The following is a 10,853-nucleotide window of genomic DNA, read 5'->3' as shown; positions in this document are numbered from 1 at the left end:
TGGCCCTTTGTTGAGAAGAGACTGGCCCTGTGCCGGAACCTCTGAGCTTCTGATTTGAACGCAATTTCAATCAATTGTTTTTTCTGTTTCATTAGTACTTTTTAACAACAAAAAGACAACCTAGATATATACAAAATCATCAAATCGTTGAGGAAGGCTATGAAGTGATTAGAAGGTGTGTTTTTAATACAAAATTACATAAATCTCAATCAACTTAACTAGATCATAAATTGCTTCTTGAAAATAGTGAATTAATTGCTAATAAATGAGTTCATTAAGTTAATTTTTGATAAAAAGAACATCATTAACTGTCTAAAAAACACAAAATTTCATTCAAAATATAGAAGATTTAAAAGTACAGTTAATAGACTACTAAAATGCCAAGCCATGAAAAGTTGGGGATAAATTAGTAAAGACTTAGTATTTTAAGGACTAATTTGCTAGTCACTATATAAGTTGGGGACTGTTTCATACTCATCCAAGAACAAGAGATCATGACTAGACCAAACAAAAGTGGCAACTGTTCAAAGGATCTTCCAAATAAATAATTATAGATTGCATTGACCATACTACACCCTCATGGTCCATGATGTAGGGGATTTATACACACGTTCACACTCCTTCTTCAAGCTCTCCACTTGTTTGCCTCTGTCTCCTCTTGTCCAAAACCATCTCACTGGACTCCAGGTTCCAGCTTGTGTTTTTTTCCCTCTAGAAAACCAAAGCTCACCATTGACCAATCCTTGAGCTAATCCCAACAACAGCATGTGAATCTTTCTATCATTTCTTGAATTTATCTATAATGGGGTGTTGTGTTAGCACCGACAACAATGAACCTTCAAAGATTAAAAAGCAGCAACATTTTCAAGTAGGATCTGAATCTTTGAAGCCAACTAAGTCACCACCTCCTTCACTTTACCAAGAAGAAACAGTAAAAGAAGTCCTCTCTGAGACTCCCAAACCCAAACCACCAAAAAATCCCATAAAGAATCCCCATCAAGAAAATGGCCCACAGCATCAAGAAGTCCACGAGAAGGAAGGTATCCACTTTGACCCAGCATTTCTTGATGAGATCAAGATTCAGGAAAACAAGTTCAAGAAAATCTCAAAAGAAGAAGTTCATCATCAAGGTCAGATCTCCGAACACGATGAATCTGAAGTTTGCAGCTTGAGCTATAGTGAAAGCATTTCGACAACAACAACAACAAACAACAATGACAAAAGGGATTATTATTATGATGATGATGATGATGAAGTGAAGCAAAGAGTGTCAAGATCTCCACTGCCACCAAGAAACCGGGTTTCAGGTGAACTGGGTCCGAGAAAAGACCGGGTCGTGGGCAAGTCACCCACCCGGAGAATAACAGAACAGTCACCAAGCAAGAGAAACGGTGCAATCAATGGAGGATCAGTTAGGTTGGTTCAAAGCAGGGAAATGGGTTCGGGTCAAGCGGGAGTTAGGAGGGGCTCGAGACCAGAGCCGAAAAAGAGAGACCCGGGTGAAGGGTCAGCGAGAAGGTCCAGGTCCCCTGCCACGAATAGATCTGTAATGGGTCGAAGCCCGTCCACAAGAAGGACAAATCAATCCCCAGGTCGGATCAGGAAGGAAGCGCATGAGGGTGTTGGTAATGGTAGCATGGATAATGGCATGGAGGCTAAGTGGCCAAGCAGCTGTAATGTTGCTAATGGGACTACAAATGACGAGTCGCTAGAGAACCCACTTGTGTCTCTTGAATGTTTTATCTTTCTTTGAACGAGGAATATTCCACCGGGATAGCCGGAGTTATGTTTCACGGTGATAATAGCCGCCACTAGGTTCACTTTACTGGCCTTTAGTAGTTTTTCTGGGTTGCTTTTATATTTCTTTTTGTCATGTGAATATATCTAGTCACGAGGGGAGATTGTGTCAAGGCTACTTGGATGTGCAATGCCATTAAATGACCATTGATTCCCTTCATTTTTCTTGCCTTATTTGCCAAGTTCTCTGCCCATAAGATTGGTGGTCTTTTGCTGTACAAGTGACGCAAAGATTTGCCCTCCAGAGCCTCTGATTTTCCCCTTTGTTTTGATGTGGAAGAGATTGAAAAAAACTAAGTAAAAGCACATGCATTGCTTGTTTGTTCATTTCCGAACACAATTGCTCTCTGTTTCTTGTGTTCATACTTGCTTTTAGAAAACAATCGGGCCCTTTTACTTTGATCGAGTAAATGAACTTTCTATCACTTTGACAGATTTGTTGTTATCTTGAATATTCTGTGTCCCATGCCTGGCTCCCTTTTGGTTCCTTGACAGAGGGAATCAAATATTAATTTGATGTTTTTTAAAATTAAATATACTTTTAAAATGTAATTTCAAACATAAAAATAATGTTACTCTATTTTCTTTATTTTCACAAAAAAAGAAAAGAAGGAAGGATTCATTTAAAGTAAGAAATGATGACTGCTTTTCTCTCTCGGCATTTGTGTGTTCATACAACTACCAGCAATAATGCCCAGGTAGAAAATTCAAGCGAGACTCCATTCACTAACAAGTTTTGGCACACTTCCTATAACTGAACTAAATGGCATGTGATCAATTACTCAAAAAGCTAATTGTTTGAAATTATCCACTAATATATTCAAATAAAAGAAATTTATATAGTGAATAAGCTCAAATTTAATTTTTTTTTTTTTTTTTTACCTTGCATGGATTCAAGAAGTTATTTCAAACAGCTAGCTTTTTGAGTGATTGATCGTATGCCATTTAGCACCCAAGTTTCATAAAAATAAAAAGATTTGCGCTTATTTAAATTATATATCTACATTATATTTATTATTGATCAGCTAATAGTTGTTTTTTATTATAAAAATATTAAAATAATATTTTTTAATTTTTTTTTAACATTAAAACAATTTAAAAATATTAAAGATAATTAATTGAAAACAAAAAAAAATTACCTTACGTGAGAAATTGAAAATTTGTAAGCTTTTGAGAGGAAGTGGTAACAAATAACAGTTTGAAAAGAAAAGTCAGTCATAAAACTGTGTTGCGTGAGAAATTGAAAATTTGAGGTGGGAAAAGTAAACCCTTCATTTTCTAGCAGTTCGAGGATCGAGAATTACATGAGCGGTCCAAGTTTTTAATATTAAAGCCGCTCGTGGAGTAGTTTTTCCGTAGAAAGCGGGCAAATGTGTCCGTTATTTTCTTTCAAACTTTTTAAGTAGGGATGCTAATACGTAATGGTTTCTCTCTATTAATATAGATATTTATTTTGTATCGAATAACAAATTTAAAAATTTATATTTTATTTATTATTTAACTATTATTTAATATTCAGTAAAAAAATAAAATAATAATAAATGTATGTTTAAAATATGTATATGTGTATTGAATGGTAAATATTATATACATATATGCAAGGTTGTCAAAAATATTTTTTTGACACGACACGGAACATGTAATATAAACTCGAATAGTAAAATCATAAAATTTCAAGTAAAATATTTTAATTAAATTGCAAGATCCTGTCAAGTAGTAAATAATAATATAACACAATTAAAATAAAAATAAAATAAACAATACAAATGTCCACACGAAAAGTAAAAAAAAGAAAAGAAAAAGGATTAGATTTGAGATTATTCATTAAATAAATTTCTCTTATTTGAATATATTATTAGAAAAGAAAAGAAAAGAAAGAATTAAAAAAAATAATAATAAGACAAATAAATTCAAAAATCAATCCACACGAAACATTATGAGTGGTTTTGGTTCAATCTAACACCAATGTAATAATAATGCATTGAAATCAATTTTACTATGCGTTTTTCATTGTTTGCTAACCTTTGAGTTTAGGAGACAAACCCATAAGCTAAAAGCCCATCAACTGATGATTAATTTTGTTGGGCTTGTTCTTCGGTTTGTGTGTCTCTTGGAGTATGCGGGTCTAAAACGAGCCCAAATATTGTGTTTATTTATGTTTTTTAAAGTGTTTTTTTTTAATTATTTTTTATTTTAAAAATATTAAATTAATAATTTCTTATATGTTGTTGAACGATTTTGATAAACTGCTATATATATATATATATATATATATATAAAACATTATTTTATACATTTAATAAAATATTTTTTAAAAATACCCTATACCACAAAATTCAATACATTAAAGTTGCATGTGCTCTTGTGTTCCTCAACAGTATTACTCTTCCATCCAATTATTGAGAAATTAGTGGTGGGGTTTGGGATTTGAGGGGGACTCGGCCTTTTCTTCTTTTTTTCCATTGATTCATACAAAATTAAATCTAGCTGTACTAACCTATTTCATAGGTTGCAAGAATGTGGAGAATGTGGACAAAACCCTGGGAGGAAAAAGGTATTCAGCTACGGTGTCAAGAGTGGAAGAATGGTTTCTTATCACCAGAATATCCATGAAGTAGGAGAAAGGTCACGCCTGTGCTATGAACACAACTTTTTCTCAATTTATCTGGCAAGATTCATGCCCCCTACATCGTATCATGTCGATCCCAATATTCCATTGTTATTTGACATGATTAAGAAGGAAGAAACAATAATCATTAAACACAACTGGCCCGATGGGCCAATCCAGTGATCTATCGGCTTGGAATTTAACATGACCCTGATCGATGAATACTAATATCATGTCCCAGAGAGACTGACTAGATGAATTTTAAGGATTTTTTTACTAGTTTTTATCTAAAATTAGAAGAAAAAAAACCCTGCAAGAACATTGTTTTTTAATAGACTGAGGTTGACCTGAACAACTAGCTTGCAAGAATCAGTCTGATAACTATGGTGGTGACAAAATCATAATTCTTAGAATTTGAATCCTTGACGTATGTAACAAAGGCCTTGCAACTTCTTTCCATACTCAAGAATAATTACATTCCTCTATGTTTTTTTTACAAGTGGAACGATCCATTTGACAGGAGAAACAATCCATCTTCAAGGATCCAATCCTACCGAGAAAACTGACATGGAAATGGTGCAAATACAAAGCGAGATGAATCTGGGGATCGATGGAAACCTTTCTGCTGATTCGAAAATGAGTATATGCCGAAGCCAGTGAACTCGTTTAAAAACTAATTATATACACACACACGAAACAAAGGGCATGCGACCTCTACTCCAGAACGAAATGCTCCGTTGTCTGTGTGCCATCAAACGTTTGCTCAAGTTTGCGATTATTTGTTTCCGGTATTAAATAGGCATTTCACGTCTAGTTTTGTTGAGATAATATCGAACTTGAGCTTGAGTTTGTGTCAGGGTTCACAGTGGGAATCGGAAATGAATCGATATGTTGTTGATCATGAAGGTAGGAAATTCGTTCGGGAGGACAGGGCACCGGTGCTAGATATGCTATGAAGGTAGGAATATTGTCTCCAGGCATCAACACAGAAACTCCATTTGTATATACAGTCATCTGTCCAAATTCAAAAGGAATGGATGTCAAATTCAGTCAATCTCATCAAAACTAGCACAAGACGAACAACCTGGGGTTTGAAAAGGACTCTGCAGTCCAGTGAACAAGATGGATCCACATTCATTGTTGTAAGTGCATCGCAAGACAGACGCTAGATAGTGAAAATAAGATGCAGCTATAACAACGTCTCTAATCAAAGTTGAGAACAAATAGAGCTTGTTCATCAGTAAAAAAATTTGAGCATAGTGTCCTATTTCTAGGAAAATAGCAGAGTCAACAAAGAACTCAACTGTGAGAACAGTGTTCACTGATTAAGGCCTCAGAGACTTAACATGCTCAAACCACCCGATATCCAGAGGAAGGAACAAGTTGACAGAATTCCACATGCTAGCAGTGTTTGTCTGTTAACATCAAGCATAGTTTCCATACATGCAATGTAGACAGGTTCCATCCCCAATTTGGTGGTTCAGGAACCTCATTACTTATTTTGTAACTTTGCAACATAGCATTAAACGAAACAGAATCACTTAGGATCATACAGTTTTGGGGGGTTGAAGCAAAGATAAAAATAACAAGACAGGCAAAACATGACACAAACAAATTAAATGCTCAGAAAATCCAAGCACATGCTAGTGCTTTATTACTGCTTACTCTTCCATTTTATTGTTCGTGTCCATATTTTATTGGATAAGGTAACAACTAACAACATTATCCCAACAACTAGCATGTGCATTTGACTTTTGCCCATTTTTTATAAGATGAGTCCATTTAATTTGAGCATGCTGGGGACAAACAATTTTATACGAGGATGGTCTACAATACAGTAATGCTAACAGATGCAAGATATTCATGGCTTTTATCCACACAACAGCTATGTTTTGTAACCAAGTGACAAACCTACGCACGGGGACTTGTTTCTTAGTGAAGAAATGCAATTAATTTCTCAAGCAACTGGTTTGATTAAGGTCTCTAACTAATGCAACCTGTCCTTTGCTAATCTAGAAGATACAAACTTGAGCTCTAAATCACATATTTTCTGGATTTCAAAACACCTTGGAATACATGCATCATGCTCTACTGGCCCTACTGCAGTCTGCATATCACATCAACTCAAAGATCCTGTATGAGGATGTGGAGCTAAATGAGTTTAATGAGGATCGTCAGCCCACAAAACAAGACTAACTGTTAGCTTCTAACCCTGGACCCTGAAAAAAAAGGCACTGTCTCCCAACCGATAATCTGAAAACACTTTAAAGACCACCCTGTCTAAGTCGATATGAAGTGTAAATATGGGCCCTTAAGCACTACGTCACAATAAGTAAACTGATTTAGACTTATCAAAGAAAAGCTCCCATGAGCACTCTTACAAACTGACAATAATCAAAGTGATTAACTGATTAGGATTTTCATATACTTATAGATAACGATATAAAAAATGCAAAGTTTTACAATCAATGGATTGTTAGCATTTTTATCACTTCATAAAGTTGAAACCACTTTTTTTTAGGCCATGCCCCACATAAGGCCTAAGATTGAACAACAAGGTTGGCTATGCAAGTGGGTCTTGTGTGTTTCTTTAAAGATATGGCACATGGTAGACCACAAATGTGATGCATCAAGCATACACCTCATTGGACACTGCAGAAAAAATCTTAAACCTAAACTCAGGTAGTTTATCTCCCTTCATAAATGCACATAACTACGGTATTTAAAGCTGGTAAGACACTTTGTGACCTTAGAAAGCTAGTAGGACACACAGATAGATTTGGGAATTCATAAGAAGATGATGATTAAACCAAGGCCGTGTCCACAGAAAACCTGTCTCCGACCATAAGCACCGGACAGCACAAAGATTATTTCTATTGAGGCTGATATTAACCAACATGTACTAATGTACAATGGTGGGTCTAAACAACAAGAAGTACATCTCCCCTCCTGCAACTCATTGGTTTGGGACCAGCCATTCATTCAATAGACAACTTCTTGGATGGGCCATTGCCCCAGCAATCATAATTTGGGGACAGGACAGTTCCTAAATGATGAATTTTGACTAAAGAATGAAAATGCAGATGAGGAAAAAAATGAATTTTATCAGCTTCAGTTTTATGACCTCTGCAAAGCGCATCCTTACAGAGCTAGTAAATATTGTATTTGGATCAAACTCTAATCACTCAGGTTGTAAAACCAAAACCTATCTTAAATCTGTTCAGACATCAAGGTAGTCATTCATTCAAGGACAGCTACTACAACTTGCTATAAGATGCAAACATTATACGATGCATGGCTGCATGGCTAATGTAATTCATTCAAGCTATGGCCAGTCCTGGGAGAGGAAGAGAAGGGTCACAGGTGTAATCAGGCTTACTTTAACATGACTACATGGCTAATGTAATTCATTCAAGCTATGGCCAGTCCTGGGAGAGGAAGAGAAGGGTCACAGGTGTAATCAGGATTACTTTCACATGACTACATGGCTAATGTAATTATAGATCTCTGTCATAACTTACGATGAGGACTTTTGGTGATGGAATTCTTAAGAAGAAATATAGCCAAGTAGCGAAACTCAGATGGGAATTAGAAGAGAAAAACATGAGGAGTTAGTAAACATGGCTAGAAGCTTAACTAATGTTCAGATTCCTTTGTTATGCTATCAAGAAGAAAAAATAACCAAGCTAAAAACTCTCCAGAATGCAATAAATCCATCTCTGACAGGCATAATTACGAATCAACCCAAAACAAGAAAAAAAAAACCTATAATTATGAAAGGAAACCACTTAGGCAGCGAAACTTTATGTCAGACCAACAATCATCACTATTTCCAAAAATCAAAATAACCATCCAAACTGTCTAAAACAAAAGAAGAAAAGAAAGAAAGCAAGCAACAGAATTTCCCTTGAAAAAATTGCAAAATGAAACATTTGAAACCTTTTACCCCTGAGAAAGCTAGAGAAAACCACACATTATCCAATCAAACAAGTAATTCTTAAACAAAAACATTAAATGCAAGCATAAAGGACAAAAGGGTATCACTTACTTTCGGTGAAGGGTGTCCAAACTTGGAATTGAACCCCATTTGAGACTCGAGATCACCTTGGCTACCTGTACCTGAAGTGGGTCTAAGAAACCTTTCAAAGATGGCCATAACCAAGAACATTGAAATGAGAATGGCAGTAGCTACAAACCCAAAAGACACAGCGTTAACTGAATTGTCAAAATGTCTCCAGTGTTGATCCTCTCTTTGCACATTCAACAATGGAGCTTCTGCTGGTGGCCAAACATTATAGCCACCATCATGTGCAACCATTTTGTTTATTTCCTTTCTTTCAAGTTCAATTCTTTAGCTCGTGAACTTCACTTTCATTATCATTACTTTGCTCATGGGAGAGAGACAGAGAGAGAAATTGATGCCTGATCGTGTGTTAACAAAAGGTAAGGCGCTACTTCAGGCTTTTTAACTCAAAAACAAAAAACAAAAAAAGAATTCAAAATTCAAAACTTGATGAACCTTGATGGACTGCTTAGAGGCTTTGGTATTTCAAGGCTTCAAGAAAGCGAGGCTATGAGAGAGGGAGAGAGAGGGAGGGGGCATGCGGGCTATCTTTTCCTTACAGGAGGTGACTGGGGTTAGAGAGAGAAGACAGAAAGCTTTGGAATTTGGATAGCTTTGTCTGCTTTTTAACTCTTGGTGTTATATAAATGGGAGAAATGGTTGTTTTGGTAGTTGAAATTGACTTTTCAGTTTATATAACCAAGACTTGGAAGGGTACTGTGGCCTTTCACATTGGGTGTTTCTTGTCCTTTTTGTGGTGGTCTGCAGAGTTACAGCAGTAAAATAAATTACACAGGCAATGCAACATGAGGTTTTCGAGTTCCAAGATTGTTATTTTAGGTTCAAATCAGAGGAGGACGAAGGAATTTCTCAAGAAATCTGAATTCGATATGAATTGCCTACCTAAAATCGATCAAAAAGTGATTTTCAGATTTGCTGAAGTTGGCCTTAATACCATAATTTTTTCTGACAAAGAAAAAGAAGCAAGAGGCGAACTTGTTGATAGTGATTATTTTTTAAATAATTTATTGTATTGAAATATATGTTAAAGATATTTTTTTTATTTTTTAAAAATTATTTTTGATATCAGTATATCAAAATAATTCAAAACATACAAATCATATTAAATTTTAATAAAAAAAATTTTTAATTTTTTAAAAACGCGATTTCAACCGCGTTTCCAAACACAAATGAACTACATGTAAAGAGCATGCCAAATGGCATGAAATTAAATGTTTTATTTATTGTTTTAACATTTGAAGTTATATAAAAAAACTAATATGACAGCAAAAAGAAACACGAGAAAATACATATAATTTAATGAGAAAAAAAGTTAAATAAAAATATAGACAATTTAATTAGTAAAAAGGGTTGAAAGTATAAACTCTAAATTTAAAATCTTATTCTTTGAAAATAAAATATATAATGAATGTCTTCTCTAACAGGTTTATATGAAATTTAAATAGACTAAAAAACCCCATATATATTAGGAATTAACTATAAATTCAAAAGTATAAAGAAAACAAAATAGAAGTTTGAATTAAAACATAAAATCTAAAAATAAATAGAAAAAATAACACAATTGATCCAAACAGTAGCATCCGGGCTTAAAACTCAATTCCAAAAGTTCTAACAGTTTGATAGGTGAAGCATAAAAAAGTTACTTATAGAATCATTTGGAAAAAATTGAGTCTTTTTCAACTATTATAACTTTTATTATTGTAATTTTAAGGTGCTAATATGATATTGTGCTTTCAAATCTCCTTTTAAGTTTAAACTTGTTCAACTAATTCATAAAAACATAAAAACATTTATTAGGTCATTCATATATTCTGATTGAATAAAATCCCTGTTTAATTGTGTCAGATCCTCACTCAAATATTCATAATTTTTTTTGTTTTTATAAATCTGATTGCATCAAATTAAAACCCTGTTTGTGGTTATTTTTTATTTTTTTAAAAAAAAATTAATAATTGATGATAAAGATAGAAATTGAGTTCATGATCACTATTTTTTGTGATGGTGATCGTATATCTTTCTTTCAAGCAAGAAGTCACAAGAAATTGGCCACACACTCCCTACCCCCAAGTGACCTATTGCTAAGAAAATGTGAATTTATTTGCCTTTGACGTTTTTGATCATGATAAAAGAACTTAAGCTCTTGACTTCGAAAGTTGAAGCGTCCGAATTCAAAGTCGTCTCACTGCAAGTTACAATTTTTTTTATATAAATTTTTTTAGGATCTAGTTTAATCTTCTCATTCGTTTTGTCAATTAGATGCCTGCTGTGCTGATCATCTGCTGTTGTATTTTGAATGATTTTCGAATCTCTAACAACATTGAATATTATAGATTAAATAAGTGTAATGTTATCATGTCCATAGTG

General features: G+C 34.2%; 2 protein-coding genes across 5 annotated transcripts; one reads left to right on the top strand and one right to left on the bottom strand.

Annotated features, from left to right (window-relative positions):
• The first annotated feature begins 560 nt into the window (after positions 1 to 560).
• LOC133698742 (uncharacterized) lies at positions 561 to 2,124 on the top strand. The gene has a single exon (XM_062121775.1). The coding sequence runs from the start codon at positions 803 to 805 to the stop codon at positions 1,751 to 1,753; it is 951 nt and encodes a 316-aa protein (XP_061977759.1). The 5' UTR covers positions 561 to 802; the 3' UTR covers positions 1,754 to 2,124.
• A 2,709-nt stretch (positions 2,125 to 4,833) lies between these two features.
• Positions 4,834 to 9,116, bottom strand: LOC133698750 (uncharacterized). Of its 4 annotated transcripts, none has more exons than XM_062121787.1 (3): positions 8,925 to 9,116; positions 8,454 to 8,827; positions 4,834 to 5,419 (listed from the first exon to the last, which is right to left on the bottom strand). In XM_062121787.1, the coding sequence occupies exons 2-3, from the start codon at positions 8,721 to 8,723 to the stop codon at positions 5,216 to 5,218; spliced, it is 474 nt and encodes a 157-aa protein (XP_061977771.1). In that variant the 5' UTR covers positions 8,724 to 8,827; positions 8,925 to 9,116; the 3' UTR covers positions 4,834 to 5,215. The 4 variants fall into 4 exon arrangements, with proteins under 4 accessions (XP_061977771.1, XP_061977772.1, XP_061977773.1 ...); XM_062121788.1 differs by lacking the exon at positions 8,925 to 9,116 and having other exon boundaries at positions 8,454 to 8,524; positions 8,602 to 8,735; XM_062121789.1 differs by lacking the exon at positions 8,925 to 9,116 and having other exon boundaries at positions 8,454 to 8,518; positions 8,602 to 8,735.
• Between the last annotated feature and the right edge of the window lie 1,737 nt (positions 9,117 to 10,853).

Source organism: Populus nigra, chromosome 7 (genome assembly GCF_951802175.1).
Source record: "Populus nigra chromosome 7, ddPopNigr1.1, whole genome shotgun sequence".
Classification (NCBI taxonomy): Eukaryota; Viridiplantae; Streptophyta; class Magnoliopsida; order Malpighiales; family Salicaceae; genus Populus; species Populus nigra.
The sequence above is the reverse complement of the archived record's forward strand: the minus strand, read 5'-3'. Positions and strand labels throughout refer to the sequence as shown.

Excerpts from the sequence above, each read along its gene's own strand:
- LOC133698742 (XM_062121775.1), top strand. The coding sequence starts at position 803 with ATGGGGTGTTGTGTTAGCACCGACAACAATGAACCTTCAAAGATTAAA.
- LOC133698750 (XM_062121786.1), bottom strand. The coding sequence starts at position 8,723 with ATGGTTGCACATGATGGTGGCTATAATGTTTGGCCACCAGCAGAAGCT. Across the intron at positions 5,420-8,453 it reads TTGGACACCCTTCACCGAAA|ATGACTGTATATACAAATGG; the intron begins GTAAGTGATACC and ends GAATTTGGACAG.